Source organism: Anarhichas minor, unplaced genomic scaffold, assembly GCF_050575085.1.
Source record: "Anarhichas minor isolate MPS153535 unplaced genomic scaffold, ASM5057508v1 ptg000007l, whole genome shotgun sequence".
Taxonomy (NCBI): domain Eukaryota; kingdom Metazoa; phylum Chordata; class Actinopteri; order Perciformes; family Anarhichadidae; genus Anarhichas; species Anarhichas minor.
This window is the reverse complement of record NW_027466453.1, coordinates 6380430-6404174: the sequence shown is the minus strand read 5'-3', so window position 1 is coordinate 6404174 and position 23745 is coordinate 6380430. Positions and strand designations below refer to the sequence as shown.

General features: G+C 42.3%; 2 protein-coding genes across 2 annotated transcripts in view; both read left to right on the top strand.

Annotated features, from left to right (window-relative positions):
- LOC142941796 (myosin-10-like) overlaps positions 1-16027 on the top strand; it is a 47420-nt gene extending 31393 nt beyond the window's left edge. The window contains exons 12-42 of the mRNA XM_076083889.1: positions 334-452; positions 685-837; positions 1079-1252; positions 1344-1517; positions 3891-4005; positions 5329-5522; positions 5840-5961; positions 6218-6287; positions 6473-6633; positions 6765-6873; positions 6998-7129; positions 7252-7458; positions 7567-7704; positions 7962-8085; positions 8194-8365; positions 9069-9281; positions 9401-9545; positions 9661-9867; positions 10524-10628; positions 10732-10884; positions 10979-11227; positions 11381-11593; positions 11684-11896; positions 11974-12135; positions 12217-12345; positions 12538-12626; positions 13320-13443; positions 13574-13782; positions 13935-14043; positions 14265-14437; positions 14588-16027. Of these exons, the coding sequence (XP_075940004.1) occupies positions 334-452; positions 685-837; positions 1079-1252; positions 1344-1517; positions 3891-4005; positions 5329-5522; positions 5840-5961; positions 6218-6287; positions 6473-6633; positions 6765-6873; positions 6998-7129; positions 7252-7458; positions 7567-7704; positions 7962-8085; positions 8194-8365; positions 9069-9281; positions 9401-9545; positions 9661-9867; positions 10524-10628; positions 10732-10884; positions 10979-11227; positions 11381-11593; positions 11684-11896; positions 11974-12135; positions 12217-12345; positions 12538-12626; positions 13320-13443; positions 13574-13782; positions 13935-14043; positions 14265-14437; positions 14588-14741 (4811 nt within the window). The 3' untranslated portion in view covers positions 14742-16027. The remainder of the gene's footprint in view (positions 1-333; positions 453-684; positions 838-1078; positions 1253-1343; positions 1518-3890; positions 4006-5328; positions 5523-5839; positions 5962-6217; positions 6288-6472; positions 6634-6764; positions 6874-6997; positions 7130-7251; positions 7459-7566; positions 7705-7961; positions 8086-8193; positions 8366-9068; positions 9282-9400; positions 9546-9660; positions 9868-10523; positions 10629-10731; positions 10885-10978; positions 11228-11380; positions 11594-11683; positions 11897-11973; positions 12136-12216; positions 12346-12537; positions 12627-13319; positions 13444-13573; positions 13783-13934; positions 14044-14264; positions 14438-14587) is intronic.
- A 2695-nt stretch (positions 16028-18722) lies between these two features.
- LOC142941788 (serotonin N-acetyltransferase-like) lies at positions 18723-23745 on the top strand. The gene is made up of 3 exons (XM_076083876.1): positions 18723-22773; positions 23128-23282; positions 23377-23745. Exons 1-3 carry the CDS (start codon positions 22617-22619, stop codon positions 23743-23745), a joined length of 681 nt encoding a protein of 226 aa, XP_075939991.1. The 5' UTR covers positions 18723-22616.

Genomic DNA, 23745 nt, shown 5'->3' with positions numbered 1-23745 from the left:
ACTGTTCATGACTATACAAATATTCACATTCCTTTCAGTGCAAGAAAGAAGAAAGTCTAATGAATATATAAAATGCTTGGTTTTATTCTGCTGTCTGCTGTTATAGGGTCAGATCCATTAAACATACTGATCATAGTTCCCTAAAAGCTCTCTAAAACTCAAACCCTGACTCATTACGTTGTCTCAACCCAGCCAGGAGATGCAGAATTAGATTTTGTTCTGTTGCTTTCATCATTTTTTATAGTAAAAAAAAGCAGCAATCTGTTTTTGTATGAAATCTGAAATTCATATCGAGCAATGTGTGACATGCCTCCTGCTTCCTTGCACTCCCAGTGGCGCAGAAGCTCTGTCACCTGCTCGGAATGAATGTTATGGAGTTCACCAGAGCCATCCTCACCCCGAGGATCAAAGTGGGACGAGACTACGTACAGAAGGCACAGACCAAAGAGCAGGTAAGGCGCCATTTGACTCTGTTGTTTCTATTCCACGTTTATTCATATCTTTGCTTTGATATCTTTCTGTTTGCATGACACCTCACTTTTGCACACGATAAATCAACAACACTCGAACTTATAACAGCAACACAAAGTTTATATTGGGATAGTCCCGCTCATGGCTCAGTGGGCCATGCATTATTTAGGGTTCTAAGTCCTCTATGGTTACTCACTCTGGTTGTTTCCTCAGGCTGACTTTGCTGTTGAAGCCCTGGCCAAGGCAACATATGAGCGTCTGTTCCGCTGGCTGGTCCACCGCATCAACAAGGCCCTGGACCGGACCAAACGCCAGGGCGCATCTTTCATCGGCATCCTGGATATCGCTGGCTTTGAAATCTTTGAGGTGCTGATTGTGATGTTTTTAACACTAACACAACTCAAACTACCTTCTGGATATTGAAGTTTTGTTTCTTTAAATGTAGATAAAACAGAACCCAGTCATCTAGGTTATCTGATCAATTGGATTTTGTATAACTTTAATCAAGTCACGTTAAGACCATCTGAAGAAGAACACATTTACAAAATCAGCAACAAGAAAACATGTCACCACAACTAACAAACTTCTGCTTTACGCTTCCTTCCAGCTGAACTCGTTTGAGCAGCTGTGCATCAACTACACCAACGAAAAGCTGCAGCAGCTCTTCAACCACACCATGTTCATCCTGGAGCAGGAGGAGTACCAGAGGGAGGGCATCGAGTGGAGCTTCATCGACTTCGGCCTGGACCTGCAGCCCTGCATCGACCTCATTGAGAGGCCGGTCAGTGTTCCCCTCATCTGTGTGTGTGTGTGTGACCGTGAGTGTGTCTGCCTATGGAATGCGTGTGTGAAACGATTCCCTTTCTCCTCAGACCAACCCGCCTGGTATCCTCGCTCTGCTGGATGAGGAGTGCTGGTTTCCTAAGGCAACCGACAAGACCTTCATAGACAAGGTGCTGCAGGAGCAGGGCACACACACCAAGTTTCAGAAGCCCCGACAGCTCAAGGACAAAGCTGACTTCTGTGTCATTCACTACGCAGGAAAGGTATGTATTTCAGACCCATTACGGTGTGTTGCATTCTGACTGCTCTCTTGGGAACGGTAGCTTGTTGGACCTTCTACCCTAAGTATGCTACTACTCTTAAAATGGAGCTCCTAACAAACGGACATTTTAGAAACAAACACTATTCATGTCCTCTCTATAGCCTCAGATTCGTCCATGTCTTTTCCTTATGCAACAGCTGTGTTTCTGGCCCGTTTTAAAGCCTTTCTCGGAGGCACAGATTTAGCTCCCTTGAAGGCACAGTTAAGCCGGTCATTGCCTGAAAACAAAAGCCCAGTTGTCGTACTGCTGCTGTAGGAAACTCACATCTGGTTCACATTGGTGTGCTATTGAGTCTTTGGTGCCTGGTGATTACGTAACGTGAAGTTTTTTGGTTTTTTTTCAACTTTCACCTCTGTGGTGGTAGTCTGCCATCTGTAAAGAGAAAACGATACTCCACAACATTCCAGAGAGGACGCTTGTCAGTCGCAGCACGAAAGCTGATATCATCCCTAGAGTGGTGGTTTGATTCGGTCTACCTGTCTCTTCTTCGTGTGTGTGTGTGTGTGTGTGTGTGTGTGTGTGTGTGTGTGTGTGTGTGTGTGTGTGTGTGTGTGTGTGTGTGTGTGTGTGTGTGTGTGTGTGTGTGTGTACACAGTGAAGAGCATCAGTCCGTTGTATCCAAACATCAGTCCTGGACCTGAGTCTTGCCCTGACAAACATGTGAAAGTCTCAGATTCAGCCCGATGTCAAACATCCAGTATTCGATACTGGAACCAACATTAAATTTGAACTTCGTCAAATAAACCCTGCATGACAAAGTGATACCGAAGAGGAAAATAAGTGCAAACACAGTGAGTTTGCTTTTTCCCGGATTCGGATGAAACCCACATGGAATTCTTACATTCCTCATCTCAGGTTGCCGACCGTGTCAATTATTTCTTATTATGTTCTGCTCTCCTCGTAGTACGTTAGACGTTTGAGGAACACATCCAAGTAAAAGTCATCATCGTGTTACAGAGACTAATCCCATCAACACTCTATGGTCCAGTTAGACCTCACTGTGCTGTCAGTCAAATATATATAATATGCAAATAATATAAAGTTGTTGTTTTTTTTTACCCCAAGTGCAATTGGATATGCAGTTGAGGTATAACCCAACAATGATTGCTATTAATATCACTATTGTGCGTCACTTATTTCCTGAACTTTTCTACCATCGTTGTATCTATTATTGCCCAACGTCAGCACATACAGCACATCTGGTGCTGCCTGTGAGATAAAACACACATGTGGTGTTTAGAAACACTGTCAGACCTAGCTGTCCGTTAAGACATCCTGCACAGACCGCTGCAGACAGGTGAAGCAACAGCATTTCATTCTTTTACACTATTATCACTGGGGTGTAACAGTAATGAAGGGAAAGAAGTGGATGACGTATATCAACGGTCATGAAGGAAATCTCATTTGATGTTGAGTTGCTTTGCTATTTTTTGCTGTTGGGGCACTAAACCTTGTGCAACCAAATAATATCAGATGTTTGTGGTCGTTATTGGTATGTTGAGAGGAATTACATTGTAGCCTATTTCAGTTTCAGGTGTAGGTTATTCTATTGTTTTAATCATTTGTTATAGCTAGTGCAGTGCTCTTTCAAAAACATATCTGGTCAGAACGGGCCACATGCTTGACCTGTGTTGGTGTTAATGCTTGCAGCTTATACACCGCTCATACAAACAACTTCTTCACGCTTCAACTTCACCCTATAGATTGATTATGATGTTTAGATATTACAAGTATTGCATTATGTTAATATTCTAACTTATTGTACCCCGAAATAAAATGCCCTCAAAGCACTTAGAAATATGCAACTCAACTGTACAGCCTACTGTGTACTTCTACTTCGGAGGAAAACTTTGTAGGACTACGTTTACTTGACAGAGACGTGTTACTGGTTATTTTGCAGATTCAGAATTGACTCACAAAATACAATTGAAATGATTATTACTCATCAAACTATCCGCATCATATAGGAACTGAAAGCTCTCTCTCTCACTCTTCACTTGACGTAAACATTCAAATGCAAGACTTTCACTGTGCGGTATTATTTGTACTTTTGATTGAAGTTGCAATGGCAGAGTAGCGCTGTCTTTTATAGGCGATGCGCTGGCGCTCCTCGACTCTAGGGAAGTGAAGAAGAGTTCGATGGTGACGTTATGCGTGTAAAGAAGAGCGCTTCTCAAGATATGCGAAGGAGAGACAGACAGAGATTTCTTGCTCTATAGTCGGATGAATAGACATGATTTCTTTCTTCTGTGTTTGAGATTTGCAACGAACACACAGTAAGAACGTTGTGTTGTTGTCGCTGTGTTTCTTCAGGTGGACTATAAAGCTGATGAATGGCTTATGAAGAACATGGATCCCCTGAATGACAACGTGGCCACGCTGCTGCACCAGTCAACTGACAAGTTTGTGGCTGAGCTCTGGAAGGACGGTGAGTCTCTTAGCGTTTCTTTTTGGTGTCAAGGAGGTCATTGAGCTTTTAACTGTACGAACGTAGGTTGGTAAACTATTTAATCTGTGGTATGAATTCTAGATAAACATGCATTTTATCAGTCATCCGTCCAGAATGATGGGCACAAAGTTTCTTTCAGCAGTGAGATTGATGCTTTCTCTAATGTGGGAGGAGTTTTGCCAGCAAAAACATGAAGTGTAACAACATTCATCTCTCAGGGCTGAATGACGGATTTATTGCTAATCCTGTTTTTCCTCCCCCAGTGAGTGCACTGTTAATATTTCAGTTAGCCTTCGTAGTCATTGTTTTTATTTGACATTTGTTATTTTTGGACTCACTTTCTGGACTAATCTTTCTCCTCATAAATGTTCAGCTGTGGTAACCCAACACTGGCTTTGTTAATATACATGTTCTGTATTATTACAGTGCATGAACTGACATATACTCTTCAGGCTATGCTTGTGAAGGGTTGTATGTCTGTGGGTGTGTGAGTGATGGGTGTAAGAGCTGGCCTGCCCACTTTATTTCTCTCTCACTCTCCCGTCTTCTTCCTCTGTCCGTGTCTCTGTCGCTGTAGACATTCAGACGTTTCAGAGAGCCTCTTTCTATGACAATGTGTCTGGGCTCCATGAAGCTCCAGGTGAATGATAGTAACACTTTAACCCACTGGCTTCTCCTCATCCTTGGCACTGGAGGGATCATTGGTTCCCCTGTCCTGTCCTGGCTGCACTGTGCACCCCTCTAAAAAGTCCCCTCTGGCTTTGCATGGCTATAAAAACTTCTGACACTTAAGACATTTCATTCTTTCGCGAGTGCTGGTGGCTGTCACTCTAAAAAAAAATTATCCTCTATCCGCTAAATAGATATTTAGTCTATGCAAAGCTGCCGTCAATAGCAGTCCACCGATCCACTGATAAAGTTATATTAAAAAGGATCCCAGTAACTATTCAATCTTTTGTGCATTCAACAGGCTTAACTCGGAGCATGTGCGTCAGAGCTAACAGCAGATGGAAAGAGATAGTGTCCAAATGAATTTGACGCCATCGTCTGTCTTCATGCTTTGTCACAACATAAGAAAAGAGCAAATCCTGCTCAGTTGAAGACTTCATCCTTTATTGGCAACATTTCCTGATGAATATCCACATTGGATTTAGATAAAAGACTACAAGTCATTGGCTTTTCTCTTTTCTACATTCATGTCAATAGCACGACGCGCATTTATCAGTAAAACCCGCATCACAATATCTCTGCATTAATGCAGTTATCTCTCTTGTTTCTCTTCACATCATTTTTCATCACCAGTCGACAGAATCGTGGGTCTGGACCAGGTGGCGGGCATGAACGAAACGGCGTTTGGCGCCGCCTACAAGACAAAGAAGGGCATGTTCCGCACCGTGGGACAGCTGTACAAGGAGCAGTTATCGAAGCTGATGGCCACACTGAGGAACACCAACCCCAACTTTGTCCGCTGCATCATCCCCAACCATGAGAAGAGGGTGAGTTTTTAGATTGTCACAGGGACCCCTGACTGCCTGCTGGACTGAGAAACTGCTCCACTAAATCTGTTGACCAAGAGTTTCAAATGCAATTTCTAGTACATTATATATTACTGAGACCACATTTATACATTCTGTGGGTTTGTTTCAACAATCATGTTTACAGCAATATATCCTAGAGGACAGACACACGACAGTGTTTGTTACTGAAACTCAAATTAAAATGCAGCCCATTCAAATGTATTAATACAGAACCTTTACCCATACATTAAAATGTTCCTCTTCTTCATCTCCTTATTCTTCTCCCTCTTCCCCAGGCTGGTAAACTGGACCCGCACCTGGTTCTGGACCAGCTGAGGTGTAATGGTGTCCTGGAGGGGATTCGCATCTGCAGACAGGGCTTCCCCAACCGCATCGTCTTCCAGGAGTTCAGACAGAGGTAATGTTGTAATGTCAACTTACCTAGTATGATATAAAACACAGATAAAATAACATTAGATAAAGAGAATATCACAGAGATTGTGTATAAAAGTGTTTCATAGAGTCACAAATGTCTCCTTCTTTCCACTTCCTCTGACATGATGCATGGCTGGATGCATGATGCATGCATCCAGAATACTTTTGCAGTTAATAAAAGATAGATAATGGATCCGGTGTCACCCTTGTCTTTGATGTTCTCTCTGCTCTGTGTCCAGGTATGAGATCCTCACCCCTAACGCCATCCCCAAGGGCTTCATGGACGGCAAGCAGGCCTGTGAGAGGATGGTAAGGACCCGGGTCTCAATTCAGGACAAATGAAATGATCTCGACTGCTGCCTCAGAGGTCACAAGGCTCATATTTGAAACAAGGGTCCTCCTTTATTATTTATAATTTATTAATTCATTTATTTATTAATTTATAATACCTCCAGTAGCCCTTTCCCCCTTCAACGTCTCCCTGTCTCTGATAGATTAAAGCCCTGGAGCTGGACGGTAACCTGTTCCGTATCGGCCAGAGTAAGATCTTCTTCAGGGCCGGAGTCCTGGCCCACCTGGAGGAAGAGAGGGACCTGAAGATCACCGACATCATCATTTACTTCCAGTCTGTCTGCCGGGGTTACCTGGCACGCAAGTAAGGGTCGCTCTACCGCTGCTGTCTGCAACTGAAATGCAGTCATTTCTATGTGTCTGATCACAAAAAGGAGGTTTTACTGTTGTCTCACTCAGTCTTTGTTCTCTTCCTCGCTCGTTGTAATGCTTCAGGGCCTTTGCAAAGAAGCAGCAGCAGCTCAGTGCTCTGAAGGTTCTCCAGAGGAACTGTGCTGCCTACTTGAAGCTTCGTCACTGGCAGTGGTGGAGACTCTTCACCAAGGTTTGTACATTGTCACGGGTGTTTGTGCAACAGACGCCATTTGTTTTGAGTCTCGAGGTAACTAATCTCAGATTAGTCAGTAGAGATCATCCTCTGAAATGTCTTGTGTTCACTGTACCCGCAGGTGAAGCCTCTGCTGCAGGTGACCAGACAGGAGGAGGAGATGCAGGCTAAGGATGAGGAGCTGGTCAAGGTGAAGGAGAAGCAGACCAAGGTGGAGGGAGAGCTGGTGGAGATGGAGCGGAAACACCAGCAGGTCAGTCACAACTGCAGCAATACAAGATAAACTGCAACGTTGGCACCACATTAAAACAAACTGTATAGATTTCTTTAGGATGCACAATTAAACGTTTTTTCAAAACTTTTTTTTATGTGTAGTTAGTTGAGGAGAAGAACATCCTCGCAGAGCAGCTGCAGGCAGAGACAGAGCTGTTCGCAGAGGCTGAGGAGATGAGAGCTCGCCTGGCTTCCAAAAAGCAAGAGCTGGAGGAGATCCTTCATGACCTGGAGTCCCGGCTGGAGGAAGAAGAGGAGAGGAACCAGAGCCAGCAGAACGAGAAGAAGAAGATGCAGTCCCATATCCAGGTGTGTCCCATTGATGTACTGGTTACTGAAAAACAAAGTTTGCACTCTTTAAAATGACTGAAATACAAAAATATGTCTGCTACTATAATTAAATACTGGTGTGCGTAGGACCTGGAAGAACAGTTGGATGAAGAGGAGTCTGGCAGGCAGAAGCTGCAGCTGGAGAAAGTGACGACTGAGGCCAAATTGAAGAAATTTGAAGAGGACATTTTGTTACTAGAAGACCAGAACTCCAAATTTCTCAAGGTGAGAGAGAGAGAGAGAGAGAGAGAGGGGTTCTGCAAGTCTCTACATTCAAGCTGAGGGTTTTGGATGGAAAGAGATATTGTGTCAACATGTGAAAGTTGATTTTGAATTAGAGATGGAGGGTCTCTCAGTCTCCAAGAGGCTTTTCTCTGCGCTGGGTAGTAAGATACAGGCAAAAGTTTCAGATCATGAGAATATGTTGATGCTGAGTTGAGAGGCCAGCTGTGCGCTAACCTTCCCGCCTCTCTCTCCTTTAGGAAAAGAAGCTGTTGGACGACCGAGTCAACGAGATGACCTCGATGCTAGCCGAAGAGGAAGAAAAGGCCAAGAACCTGGGCAAGGTCAAGAACAAGCAGGAGATCATGATGGTCGACTTGGAGGGTAAAAGGAGCGATGTAAAATACAGAATTCATAGAATAGTAAAAACCTGTAGAGTTAATGTGTCTTGGTGTTTTATGAAACTATCGCATCCTCTCTTTTCTAATTTAGAGAGACTGAAGAAGGAGGAGAAGACCCGTCAGGAGCTAGAGAAGGCTAAGAGGAAGCTGGATGGGGAGACGTCCGACTTCCAGGACCAGATCGGCGAGCTGCAGGCCCAGACGGAGGAGCTGAAGGTTCTGCTGGGGAAGAAAGAGGATGAGCAGCAGACGATGTTGGCTAGGTAGGCGATACTGGGACCACCGTAGATGAGCCAAATATGGATGTTTAGAGTTCTGATATTGAGTCATTGAGATTCTGCTTCATGAGGTGAGTCACTCTGAGATAAGCGCTGCATAGCTGTACAGAATGGTCACACCTGCTGTTTTATATCCAGGATTTCATTGGACTGACGGCACTCCGGACGAGTGTGCAGCAGTGATGTTATTGTTGACATGCTGCCTGTATTTATTTACTGATTCTCACTGCATTGGAATGTGTTTGCGATGTGTGACCTTATCAGTTGTGTGCATGTAAGACCTTGATATTAGGTGGTCTCAACAACATGAAGGTCCTTTGAGAGTCCCTCACAGAAAACCGTATGCCTCAACCGCTGTATACAACATACAGTGTATACAGTCTCTGCTGCCACCCAGTGGAGTTTGTACACAATGACAGAGTTGACTCTGGACTAAATGTTTTTTATAAACAAACAAGTTGAACACACCTAATTAATCGGGTGTTTTTGACATATATGTAAAAATCCACCCCCCAAAACAACTAAAAGAAATAATTTTTCTAACATAAATAGCTCAGGCGCATCTCATTTTAGTGGAAAACTGCAGTGAGTTTCCAGGTTTTATTTTTCCAATGTCATACCATCACAGTCACAATATTGTGCTCACCTGCCATCTGAGAATCTGTTGCATGTTCTTGGTGAATAACAGAGGGGAAGACGAGGTTAGCCAGAAGAACAACGCTCTGAAACAGGTGAGGGAGCAGCAGGCCCAGCTGTCGGAGCTGCAGGAGGACCTCGAGTCAGAGAAAATCTCCAGGAATAAGGCTGAGAAGCTCAAGAGGGACTTGAGCGAAGAGCTTGAGGCCCTGAAGACTGAACTTGAGGACACCCTTGATACAACCGCTGCCCAGCAGGAATTAAGGTACTCTACATTTATAACATAGACAGTAGGGCATTTTGTCATATAATTATCATCATCATTATTATTATTATTAAGTCAACAGGAAAGTCTAGACTTTTCCGTTTACCTACTCTCTGCAGGACCAAGCGTGAACAGGAGGTTACGGAGCTGAAGAAGACAATCGAGGAGGAGACTAAGAACCACGAATCTCAGTTCCAGGAGATGCGACAGAGGCATGGCACCGCCTTGGAAGAGCTGTCTGAACAGCTGGAGCAGGCCAAGAGGGTAACGCCTTTCCACAATCCACAATCTAATACCACAGGACTAACAATCCACCAAAGAGAAAGTGACATCACTTCGTCATCTGACCACACTAATGTTTGTTCTTGATTATGTCTAGTTCAAGGCCAACCTGGAGAAGACCAAGCAGAGCCAGGAGAGTGCCAACAAGGAGCTGGCCAACGAGGTCAAGGGCCTGCAGCAGGGAAAGACAGAGTCCGAACACAAGAGGAAGAAACAGGAGGCTCAGCTGCAGGAGTTCATGGCCAGAGTCACTGAGGGAGAGAGGGCCAAGGGAGAGCTGGCCGAACGTGCACACAAGCTGCAGGTGGACATTTTTGATGAAATACAATGGAATCCGCCCTATTGTCATAAATAATGAATATCAGCTTGTCAGGATTAATAATAATTACAACAAAAACTTTATTTATATAGCACCTTTCAAAAACTGTTTCAAAGTGCTGTACAATAAAAAACATGATCAAAGTCATTAAGATCAAGATATAAGCAAGATAAAATCATCACAATGGAGAAAGCAAATGTCTGAACACTTGTAGATGCACAAAGGGCTTTTCCCACAGAATGCGACCACGGCACCACAAACCCATTATTTCTAAGTGCTTGCACAATGCCAACATGGCTCATTGCCGCCATGTTCCCAGCACTTGATGCTCATCTCAATACAATCGTCAAAACACAAAAATGAGTTTGCATCTTTGCCCTACTCCATACTTGAATAATTTCATTCTAAACTGTTCTTTATACAGTTATTTGAGGTACTTTAGTGGTGCAGTTCAAAGGAAGAGCTCCATGCAAAGTTGACTTCTTACAGTTGCAGGTGTGACAAACTATATTATATATAGTTTGTCTATGATTATTTAATTGGACCATTTATGTGAAAAAAATATGTGGTATTAAAATCTTCTACAAATACTTTTGACTTGCATTGATGACCTGGTTTCACTGTGGTACCTCTCCATCCAGACTGAGTTGGACAATGTGTCTGCCATTCTGGAAGATTCAGAAAGGAAGGGCATCAAGATGGCCAAAGATGTTGCTGGACTAGACGGTCAGCTGCAGGACACACAGGTGACTGATCTCTGAGCAGTAATCATCAATCCACAGTGTATGCATTATTTCTATTATATTCTTCTATGTAACTAACCGGACAAATGTACTTTTTTGTTTTTAGGAGCTGCTCCAGGAGGAGACGCGTCAGAAACTAAACCTCAGCAGTCGCATACGCCAGCTGGAGGAGGAGAAGAACGCCCTGCAGGAGCAGCAGGAGGAGGATGAGGAGGCGCGCAAGAATCTAGAGAAACAGATGTTGACCATACAGGCTCAGGTAGGACTTGTGATCTCCACTGAAGGAAACTGTGTTTAAATAATATTCCTGTTGAATTTTTATTCTAAATAATGAATTTGTTTATTTTTTTTAGCTGTCAGAGAGCAAGAAGAAGCTGGAGGACGATGTTGGAACTATAGATGGCCTGGAAGAGACCAAGAAGAAACTGCAGAAGGACTTTGAGCTGGCCAGCCAGCGACTGGAAGAGAAGACCATCGGTTTTGAAAAGATGGAGAAGACAAAGACCCGTCTGCAGCAGGAGCTGGATGATCTAACTGTAGACCTGGATCACCAGAGACAGATCGTCTCCAACCTGGAGAAGAAACAGAAGAAGTTTGACCAGGTGAGTGCGTTTTGTTGGAGATATTTGCTGTGTTTTACAGATATGTCTTACTTTGGAAGCTTGTCTTAGATGTATTTTTAAATACTATAGTTTAATCCTTACAATTTACAAATAAAATGCTGATCCGCACTCTGACGTCCTCCTCCTCTGCAGATGCTGGCTGAGGAGAAGAGCATCTCGGCTCGTTACGCCGAGGAGCGTGACCGTGCTGAAGCTGAGGCCAGGGAGAAGGAGACCAAAGCTCTGTCCATGACCAGAGCTCTGGACGAGGCGCTGGAGGCCAAAGAGGAGCTGGAGAGGGTTAACAAGCAGCTTCGTGCTGAAATGGAAGATCTGATGAGCTCCAAGGACGACGTGGGCAAGAATGTGAGTGCTAGGGCTCAATAGAGCATGTTTAAATTACGAGGACAATTGAGCAGTACTCTCACCGATCATCCTCTATCTCCTCACCGTCAGGTCCACGAGCTTGAGAAGTCCAAGCGCACTCTGGAGCAGCAGCTGGAGGAGATGAAGACTCAGCTGGAGGAGCTGGAGGACGAGCTGCAGGGCACGGAGGACGCCAAGCTGCGTCTGGAGGTCAACATGCAGGCCATGAAAGCCCAGTACGAGAGAGACCTCCAGGGCCGGGACGACCAGAACGATGAGAAGAAGAGAGCGCTGGTCAAGCAGGTGCAGGATCACACTCAACATCACACAACAACAGTTGAATCCAAGCACACTAATGACTTGTGCTGGCTCCACATCAGGTGCGAGAGATGGAGGCAGAGTTGGAGGACGAGAGGAAGCAGAGGGGTTTGGCTGTAGCTGCTAAAAAGAAGCTGGAGATGGATTTGAAGGATATAGAGGGTCACATAGAAGGAGCCAACAAGGCTCGAGACGAAGCCATCAAACAGTTGCGCAAGTTACAGGTACGGATTTGATGTTTGAATCTCCATTCAAACCACTCCCATTCTAAGCAGCAATTCTCAGCCACATGTTTCATCCTGCAGGCCCAAATGAAGGACTACCAGCGAGAGCTGGAAGACGCCCGCGCTTCTAGAGATGATATTTTTGCCATATCCAAGGAAAACGAGAAGAAACTCAAGAGTCTGGAGGCTGAGATTGTACAGCTACATGAGGTACAGTGATGTGCAGATGTTTGTTGTGTCACATGGTAGCCACTGTGCATAGTTAGGGTCGGAGGGTGTTGATTTATGTTTGATAGGTCTTTGTACTTACTGTATATTCACGATAAAGTATTGAATGGTCCCTCTCGGCATTATGATACACAAAGAAGTACTTGTGTTTAACCTTTGACTTTTGTTCTGCAGGACCTGGCAGCATCTGAGAGGGGTCGGCGCCACGCAGAGCAGGAGCGGGATGAGCTGCAAGATGAAATCTCAAACAGCACCTCTGGAAAGTCAGTTACATTCATCTGTCGACAGATGCATATCGGTTTACTTTTCTTTTAATCTGCTCTTACCGGCCAGGTGGTTTGTTACACGGAACCACCTGAGAAGCCGCAATTGTAAACTGTTTGGAAAAAGGCAGGTGAACCATTGGCCAATCACAACCCCTTTAGTAGCCACCATTGTTGTTTAGAACAAACAGTCCGTGTCATCAGGCCCTAGCTGCCTGTAGCTCCTCATAGGACACCGATTGGTCCGTGCTCTGGCTTATCCGACACAAACGCATCACTTGAAACCTGACAAGATTGAGTCTCGTGTGATCTCATTGACATTGTGAGATTCCAGTTGCCGAGCAAGCTAAACCTGCTTGGGGAAGCACCCGACAGATAGTGATTAGATGAAGAGAAAACAAACAAACATAATAACAATAGTGGTAAACAACAACATTTGTTGCAGTAGAAAATAAGGGGAAATAATTAAAAAGGTTACAAAGCACCACAGCCTAAATTAGACCTTTCAATTCCTGAGCCCTCAGGATAATCTTTTAGAAAACATATTTCAGGGTAAAAAGAAAAATTTTAACCAATAATGTAACTCACCAAATCAGAAACCTTCTTATAAAATGATATTTTGAAACTCCCACATGCTAGGAAGCAAAGAGTCCCAGTGCTCTTCGTCTTTAACTCTATACCTTTGTGTGTCAGGTCCGCTCTGATGGACGAGAAGAGGAGGCTGGAGGCTCGCATTGCTCAACTGGAGGAGGAGCTGGAAGAGGAGCAGGGTAACATGGAGCTACTCAACGACCGCTTCAGAAAGACCACTATGCAGGTGAGGCCTTCTTCAATAATTATCTTTGTTCGTCCCTATTTTCATTGGACTAATATTACATCGTAAGAATTCTTTACTAGCCTGTGCAAAATGATCAATGACGTGAAGTTCCCTTGCCTCTGTGCCTCAGGTGGACACGCTGACTACAGAGTTGAGTGCCGAGCGCAGCACCGGCCAAAAGAGCGAAAACGCTCGCCAGCAACTGGAGCGTCAAAACAAGGAGCTGCGGGCCAAGCTGGGCGAGCTGGAGGGTTCTGTGAAGAACCGATTCAAGGCCTCCATCGCTGCCCTGGAGGCCAAGATAGGACAGCTGGAGGAACAGCTGGAGCAGGAGGCCAAGTGAGAATTCAATACACCGCCATCCTACTTTAAACTAACAGTTCAAAAACTATCAGGCTAAAATATGAGATCAATGGAAACACATTCACGGGTGTAGCTGAAACGATAAATCTGGCTTTGCTTCTCTAACCTTCACTCGTTCTCCACTGAAGGGAGCGAGCAGCCGCCAACAAGACTGTGAGAAGGACCGAGAAGAAGCTGAAAGAAATCTGCATGCAAGTGGAGGATGAGCGCCGCCATGCCGACCAGTTTAAAGAACAAGTACGTCTGACGCTGTTGACGTTAATTACACTGATGTAATTAGAGTTTTGCAAGAATTTACCACAGTTCGCCATTCGTCAAAATTGTTTAGCCCCACAAAGAGATCAATCACTGTTTCTGGTATTTTTCCTTCTCATCTTCTCGATTTACATGCATTACATTAAAGCACTTATCATCATCGGGGACATTTCTTTTACTCGTTGGTGTGTCTGTGTGTGAAGGTTGAAAAGGCTAGCTCTCGCATGAAGCAGCTGAAGCGTCAGCTGGAGGAGGCTGAGGAGGAGGCCACGAGGGCCAACGCCTCACGCAGGAAACTGCAGAGAGAGCTGGACGACGCCACCGAGGCCAGCGAGGGTCTGAGCCGCGAGGTTCACACACTCAAGAACCGCCTCAGGTACGCTGAACATTCATGAGCATTAGAACACTGGGCTTTATTCATGACACCTGAGTGGGAATGAGTTCAGATTTAAGTTGTGGGAGGGAAGTGGAAACCTTTTTTGCTTTGTTACCTTCCCTTGACCTCCGGTCCTCTTCCCCCTTGCAGACGTGGCGGCCCCATCAGCTTCTCCTCCAGTCGGCCAGGCAGACGCCCGCTTCAGGTGGAGGGAACTTCCTTGGACCTCCTGTCTGATGATGAGCTGGAAAACAAAATCACCGACAACAATGCCAACGAGACTCCGGCGCCCCAGCCAGAGTAGAATGAAAAAGCCGGAACTTTTGCTCGACGCATCGACTCTCAGTCCCAACAGTAATGCTTAGATTTTCCCAACTTGGAGAAAACAAAATCATAGAGATATGAGCCAAACACACGCAGCATGATCTAGGCAAAAAGAAAACTACCTGTATTCCTGACCTTACTCCTCGACCCTAAACCTTAGCACGCACCAGCAGTTGGACCCCCAACGCTCTCCTTACCGCCCCACTTAGAGTTGTGAGAAGCACTGCTCTGCCTTACCCCTCCTTCTCAAGCTGCAGGGCTTGATATATTATATAATAGCAACTTCCATCATTGAGTATAGACTACTTCAGTAACCTGAATGGGAGATGAGCTGCATCACCGATAGAAGTGCTTTTCTTTTAAAATAATGCACATGTGCACAAGTTGTTGGCCCGCTCGTACAGAGAAAAATATATGATCGTAATTTAAAATGCTTCCAAACGCTAAAATAATAGCGTTGCCACATTGGAAAGGAACAGATTATTATGAAAGCAAACCACTTTCTGACTATTTTTGCATCTATCTACAGTATGCCCGTCATATGAGTCAGTTTAGTTGTTAGTTGAACTGTAACTGAAGAGTATTTTTTCCAGTCCTATGCTAGGATTGTTTGCTTGCATATGAATATAGAAATGTGACTGTAAGCTGCCGTTGTCGCCTCAGCGCTGCAATACGTTGCTCCTCTGACAGTGTTTTTTTCTAATGATGATGTTTGACAGTAGGTCTGTGTTGACTTGTAATTATTTGGTGCGAGAGCTGAAAGCAGCGACCACGCTCATGTTCTTTTGCTGACTTCTTCTGTGCCTCCCCCCCCCCCCCCCCCCCCCCCACTCATTTAAAAATTCAAAACCCATTTATGCCACATATAATGTTCATATATTTTGACCCATGCCTAATTTCAATATTCAACAAGTTGCATTTGTAATGAACTATTAGTGGGAAACTGATCTTCTCTCTTTCTATGTCCTGCTACAGTTTCTATGTGACCACAATGATTGACTTGTCAAACCGTGCGGGGTTCTTTGTAGATGGGTGCTATGACTTTTCTTATTGTTAACTTTTATACGTTTTGAGTTAAGATTGAAAAACTATCCAATAGACACCAACTGTATTTATATCTCTTGCTATTGTATACAGTATAAACTCCATTCATAGTCAAAATGCTCAGTATTGCACATTGATCAGCTGTAGCTACGCTAATTCTCACGACATGTACAGTTTGAGTTGTTAGGAGCCATATGATACATTAAAGTGTATGGAGCCCAATTCACTCTGAGTCCTACCGCCATTCATTGAATTAGTCCTTGATGCCATGTACATTGATTGAATGCCCATCAACATGACAACATTTCGGGTGTTTTACCAAAGACTGAAGAATCCAATACTGCAGCTTCAGTCCTCTTGGATATTCCAATAAGCCGCCACGACCCCGACGCTTCAGGAAAGGTTTTCCAGGAAAATGCTTCTTCAGTTCTCAAGTTTCTCTTTTCCCTCCTTTTCTTCCGCCTAGTAGTCCAGACGTCACTGTTTAGAAACTGATAACTCGGAAGATGCTATACTGCGACTTTATTCGACATGCTATACTGTGACTTTATTCGACATGCTATACTGTGACTTTATTCGACATGCTATACTGCGACTTTATTCGACATGCTATACTGTGACTTTATTCGACATGCTATACTGTGACTTTATTCGACATGCTATACTGTGACTTTATTCGACATGCTATACTGTGACTTTATTCGACATGCTATACTGTGACTTTATTCTACATGCTATACTATGACTTTATTCGACATGCTATACTATGACTTTATTCGACATGCTAACTATGACTTTTTTATGACTTTTTTCGACATGCTAACTATGACTTTTTTATGACTTTATTCGACATGCTATACTGTGACTTTATTCGACATGCTATACTGTGACTTTATTCGACATGCTATACTGTGACTTTATTCTACATGCTATACTATGACTTTATTCTACATGCTATACTATGACTTTATTCTACATGCTATACTATGACTTTATTCGACATGCTATACTATGACTTTTTTCGACATGCTAACTATGACTTTTTTATGACTTTTTTCGACATGCTAACTATGACTTTTTTATGACTTTTTTCGACATGCTATACTGTGACTTTTTCGACATGCTATACTGTGACTTTTTTATGACTTTTTTCGACGTGCTATACTGTGACTTTTTTCGACATGCTATACTGTGACTTTTTTCGACATGCTATACTGTGACTTTTTTCGACATGCTATACTGTGACTTTTTTCGACATGCTATACTGTGACTTTATTCGACATGCTATACTATGACTTTTTTATGACTTTTTTCGACGTGCTATACTGTGACTTTTTTCGACATGCTATACTGTGACTTTTTTCGACATGCTATACTGTGACTTTTTTCGACATGCTATACTGTGACTTTTTTATGACTTTTTTCGACGTGCTATACTGTGACTTTTTTCGACATGCTATACTGTGACTTTTTTATGACTTTTTTCGACGTGCTATACTGTGACTTTTTTATGACTTTTTTTGACATGCTATACTGTGACTTTTTTCGACATGCTATACTGTGACTTTTTTCGACATGCTATACTATGACTTTATTCGACATGCTAACTATGACTTTTTTATGACTTTTTTCAACATGCTATACTGTGACTTTTTTCGACATGCTATACTATGACTTTATTCGACATGCTATACTATAACTTTATTCGACATGCTATACTATGACTTTATTCGACATGCTATACTATGACTTTTTTATGACTTTTTTCGACATGCTATACTGTGACTTTTTTCGACATGCTATACTGTGACTTTTTTCGACATGCTATACTGTGACTTTTTTCGACATGTTATACTGTGACTTTTTTATGACTTTTTTCGACGTGCTATACTGTGACTTTTTTCGACATGCTATACTGTGACTTTATTCGACATGCTATACTGTGACTTTTTTCGACATGCTATACTGTGACTTTTTTCGACATGCTATACTGTGACTTTTTTCGACATGCTATACTGTGACTTTTTTATGACTTTTTTCGACGTGCTATACTGTGACTTTTTTCGACATGCTATACTGTGACTTTTTTCGACATGCTATACTGTGACTTTTTTATGACTTTTTTCGACATGCTATACTGTGACTTTTTTCGACATGCTATACTGTGACTTTTTTCGACATGCTAACTATGACTTTTTTCAACATGCTATACTGTGACTTTTTTCGACATGCTATAATATGACTTTATTCGACATGCTATAATATGACTTTATTCGACATGCCAACTATGACTTTATTCGACATGCTATACTATGACTTTATTCGACATGCTAACTATGACTTTATTCGACATGCTAACTATGACTTTTTTATGACTTTTTTCGACATGCTAACTATGACTTTTTTATGACTTTATTCGACATGCTATACTGTGACTTTTTCATGACTTTTTTCGACATGCTATACTGTGACTTTTTTCGACATGCTATACTGTGACTTTTTTCGACATGCTATACTATGACTTTATTCGACATGCTAACTATGACTTTTTTATGACTTTTTTCAACATGCTGTTCTGTGACTTTTTTCGACATGCTATACTATGACTTCATTCGACATGCTATACTATAACTTTATTCGACATGCTATACTATGACTTTATTCGACATGCTATACTATGACTTTTTTATGACTTTTTTCGACATGCTATACTGTGACTTTTTTCGACATGCTATACTGTGACTTTTTTCGACATGCTATACTGTGACTTTTTTCGACATGCTATACTGTGACTTTTTTCGACATGCTAACTATGACTTTTTTCAACATGCTATACTGTGACTTTTTTCGACATGCTATACTGTGACTTTTTTCGACATGCTAACTATGACTTTTTTCAACATGCTATACTATGACTTTTTTCAACATGCTATACTATGACTTTATTCGACATGCTATAATATGACTTTATTCGACATGCCAACTATGACTTTATTCGACATGCTATACTATGACTTTATTCGACATGCTAACTATGACTTTATTCGACATGCTAACTATGACTTTTTTATGACTTTTTTCGACATGCTAACTATGACTTTTTTATGACTTTATTCGACATGCTATACTGTGACTTTTTCATGACTTTTTTCGACATGCTATACTGTGACTTTTTTCGACATGCTATACTGTGACTTTTTTCGACATGCTATACTATGACTTTATTCGACATGCTAACTATGACTTTTTTATGACTTTTTTCAACATGCTATTCTGTGACTTTTTTCGACATGCTATACTATGACTTCATTCGACATGCTATACTATAACTTTATTCGACATGCTATACTATGACTTTATTCGACATGCTATACTATGACTTTTTTATGACTTTTTTCGACATGCTATACTGTGACTTTTTTCGACATGCTATACTGTGACTTTTTTCGACATGCTATACTGTGACTTTTTTCGACATGCTATACTGTGACTTTTTTCGACATGCTAACTATGACTTTTTTCAACATGCTATACTGTGACTTTTTTCGACATGCTATACTATGACTTTATTCGGCATGCTACACTATGACTTTATTCGACATGCTATAATATGACTTTATTCGACATGCCAACTATGACTTTATTCGACATGCTATACTATGACTTTATTCGACATGCTAACTATGACTTTATTCGACATGCTAACTATGACTTTTTTATGACTTTTTTCGACATGCTAACTATGACTTTTTTATGACTTTATTCGACATGCTATACTGTGACTTTTTTATGACTTTTTTCGACATGCTATACTGTGACTTTTTTCGACATGCTATACTGTGACTTTTTTCGACATGCTATACTGTGACTTTTTTCGACATGCTATACTGTGACTTTTTTCGACATGCTATACTGTGACTTTTTTCGACATGCTATACTGTGACTTTATTCGACATGCTATACTATGACTTTTTTATGACTTTTTTCGACGTGCTATACTGTGACTTTTTCCGACATGCTATACTGTGACTTTTTTCGACATGCTAACTATGACTTTTTTCAACATGCTATACTGTGACTTTTTTCGACATGCTATACTATGACTTTATTCGGCATGCTATACTATGACTTTATTCGACATGCTATAATATGACTTTATTCGACATGCCAACTATGACTTTATTCGACATGCTATACTGTGACTTTATTCGACATGCTAACTATGACTTTATTCGACATGCTAACTATGACTTTTTTATGACTTTTTTCGACATGCTAACTATGACTTTTTTATGACTTTATTCGACATGCTATACTGTGACTTTTTTATGACTTTTTTCGACATGCTATACTGTGACTTTTTTCGACATGCTATACTGTGACTTTTTTCGACATGCTATGCTATGACTTTATTCGACATGCTAACTGACTTTTTTATGACTTTTTTCAATATGCTATACTGTGACTTTTTTCGACATGCTATACTGTGACTTTTTTCGACATGCTATACTGTGACTTTTTTCGACATGCTATACTGTGACTTTTTTCGACATGCTATACTATGACTTCATTCGACATGCTAACTATGACTTCATTCGACATGCTAACTATGACTTTTTTATGACTTTTTTCGACATGCTAACTATGACTTTTTTATGACTTTGTTCGACATGCTATACTGTGACTTTTTTATGACTTTTTTCAACATGCTATACTATGACTTTTTTCGACATGCTAACTATGACTTTTTTCGACATGCTATACTATGACTTTTTTCGATATGCTAACTATGACTTTATTCGACATGCTAACTATGACTTTATTCGATATGCTAACTATGACTTTTTTATGACTTTTTTCAACATGCTATACTGTGACTTTTTTCGACATGTTATGCTGTGACTTTTTTCGACATGCTATACTGTGACTTTATTCAACATGCTATACTATGACTTTATTCGACATGCTATACTATGACTTTATTCGACATGCTATACTGTGACTTTAATCGACATGCTATACTATGACTTCATTCGACATGCTATACTATGACTTTTTTCGACATGCTATACTATGACTTTTTTCGACATGCTAACTGTAAGTCATTATAATGAGATACCATCTCATTATAATGACTTACTATACATTTAAACAATTTGAGTTGTATACACAACAATTGTGTCCAGGAAAACATGGCCCTCTTATAGTCCATTAGTCTATGGGTGCATACATCCCTAATACCATACAGTGTGCTTTCTAAGAAATATTCAGCGCATTTGAAACTCTCTGCACAGCTACTGGTTCAGGCACATGTTCTTAAGAGTGTCAGACAGCTGTAGATATGATGGAAGGCCACCACAATACCCATGGCCAAAGAAATGTCTGCCTCTCCGATGTCCACCATCATTCTGTGTCCATCCATCGTGGCAGTAAGATCCGCGCTGTCACTCAGGGGCTCGCCATCGCTGCTGCTCAAGAGGATCGAGGGTGTTGGGCTTAAAGGTTCCTGAAACAAAACATTTCAGACTTAAGGCTGTATTCTGCAAGATTGTCATGTTTACAAACCATTATTACAACTCATAGAAATGCCAGTTTGTTAACAATATTTAATTAATTAATTCATTAGATGTCTTTTTGTGGACAGGGTTGTTGAAATTGCACTCAATTTCTATAATTTCTAAATTTATATTAAAACGATTATATTTAGCCAATCCTGTTCATGTAATCCCTCATAAAAGATAAATATCAATGAATACATATTATATATATTATATGTGTTATATTGTGTGTTATGACTGCACTTATTTTGGGCCTTTGGTGTGCAAAAAGATTGAAAACCACTGAATAAAAGAAGACCATCAGGATGGACGCAAAAAAGTTCATTTTCTTCTGCAAATGAAGTGGAAAAGAAACAGGATGACTGTGTATATGTTTACCAGTGTTGCTGCGCTGTCTTCATCAGATGAGTCGTCATCACGGCCCTGTTCCATATGTTGTGCTCGGTCAGAGAGGAGATAACGTGTCGGTAATGCGCCGAGTTGATGAAACAACTCGTGTAGGTGTAATCCTTCATCATGTGACGCATAGTAATAATCACCTCATAATAAAGAGAGACGTCTGCGGCGGAGCAGGTGAGATAGAGGCAGAGAAGAGGAGCTGGTCAGTCCGCAGAATCTCACCAGCACCACACGGCTCAACATCCACCGGTAAGTGTCCCCGTAGCCTTCAGGGCGTGTTGGAAAACATCAAGTGTGGTAAGTTTTTTTTTTGTTCTTAATTGTTTTAATCATTAAGTTGGAAAGCAATAATGGGGGAGAAATACATGCACATTTGATTTAGGCTACTGCACTGACCACTCACTTGTGATGTCTTGAAATGCAGTTTAACTGGGAACATGTTGGTGTCACTTTACCCAAACTTTTGTAAACTGTCTCTGTGCTGATCCTAGACGTGCCTCCCTAACATGCGGGGCAAAACCTGCTATAAATATGCGGGAGATGGTGGTTCATAGAAAATCATTTGTTATTATCTGTCAATTAGAGGCAAAAACCAAACAGCAACAATCGACGCAGTTAATTATAGGGTTCAGTAAATTGCCCCACACAGTTGTGACCTTCATTCATTCATTCACTGACATGAAATATTCAAATGCAAATGAGCTGGCTGGTCAAAGCCGGGAAAGCTGTCCTATAAATACGGAGACAAACCATCCTGTTCTCGTCGCAGGGCCTGACCGAGGTGATCCTGCTGAGCGGGAAAGAAGGAGTCAAGAGGAGAAGTTTTATTTAGAAGGGGAGGGGAGTTCCGTCGTATGATGTCCGTCGTTAGCTCGCAGCCTTTCATCAAACCAATGCAGCCAACACCGTCGATTTCCCCCGGTATGCAAAGGAGACACACTCTTCCCGCCAGCGAAGTCCGACCGCTCAACACGCAGGATGCCATATGCGTCTTTGAAATCGAGCGAGAAGGTAAGTTACTCTTCTCATCCGTCGATGTAGTGGAGCAGAGATCCGCTCCGCTGAAGAATAGCTTACAAATCCGCTGTGAAGTTTCACTGAGTGAAAGGAAGCATTAAATCGACAGAGGACTTTGCGTAAAAACATGTCGAGATCTCCAATTGGAGAGATCTAATTACCCTTTTGCATTTAATTAAATCAGTGGAAAGATATTCTTTTATTCACATTTTAAAGATGTTAAATCTGTATTCGGCATTTATCTAAATGTTTATTCGGTAATTTGCACCGCCTTTAGAGTGCAAAAAAAAGTAGTGCCAAACTATTTATTTTTTCACCAAGGTCTCTCTCTCCCCCTCTTTCTCTCAGCATTTATATCAGTGTCAGGTGAGTGTCCCCTCCACCTGGATGAGGTGCGTCACTTCCTCACGTTGTGTCCAGAGCTGTCCATGGGCTGGATCGAGGAGGGCCGGCTGGTGGCGTTTATCATCGGCTCTCTCTGGGACAAGGACAGACTCACTGAAGTAAGACACCGTGCGCTTTCCCAGTCCACCATCCGATCACCATACGCGTATATACATATAAGTAATTATGACGTCTAACCACTTTTTCCTCCAGGACGCACTGACTCTCCACAAGCCCCGCGGCTCCACCGTCCACATCCACATCCTCGCGGTCCACCGCACCTTCAGGCAGCAGGGCAAAGGGCCCATCCTGATGTGGCGTTACCTGCAGTATCTCCGCTGCCTGCCCAACGTGCGCCGGGCAGTGCTCATGTGCGAAGACTTCCTCATTCCCTTCTACCTCAAGTCGGGCTTCAAGGTGCTGGGGCGCTGCGCCATCACCGTGGCCAACCTGACCTTCACGGAGATGTTGTACCCGATCAGCGGCCACGCGTACATGCGGCGCAACAGTGAGGCAATCCGTTTCCCTCAGCATCCCTTGACTCTGCCACTGGCGAAGACTGATGAACACGTTGATGTATGA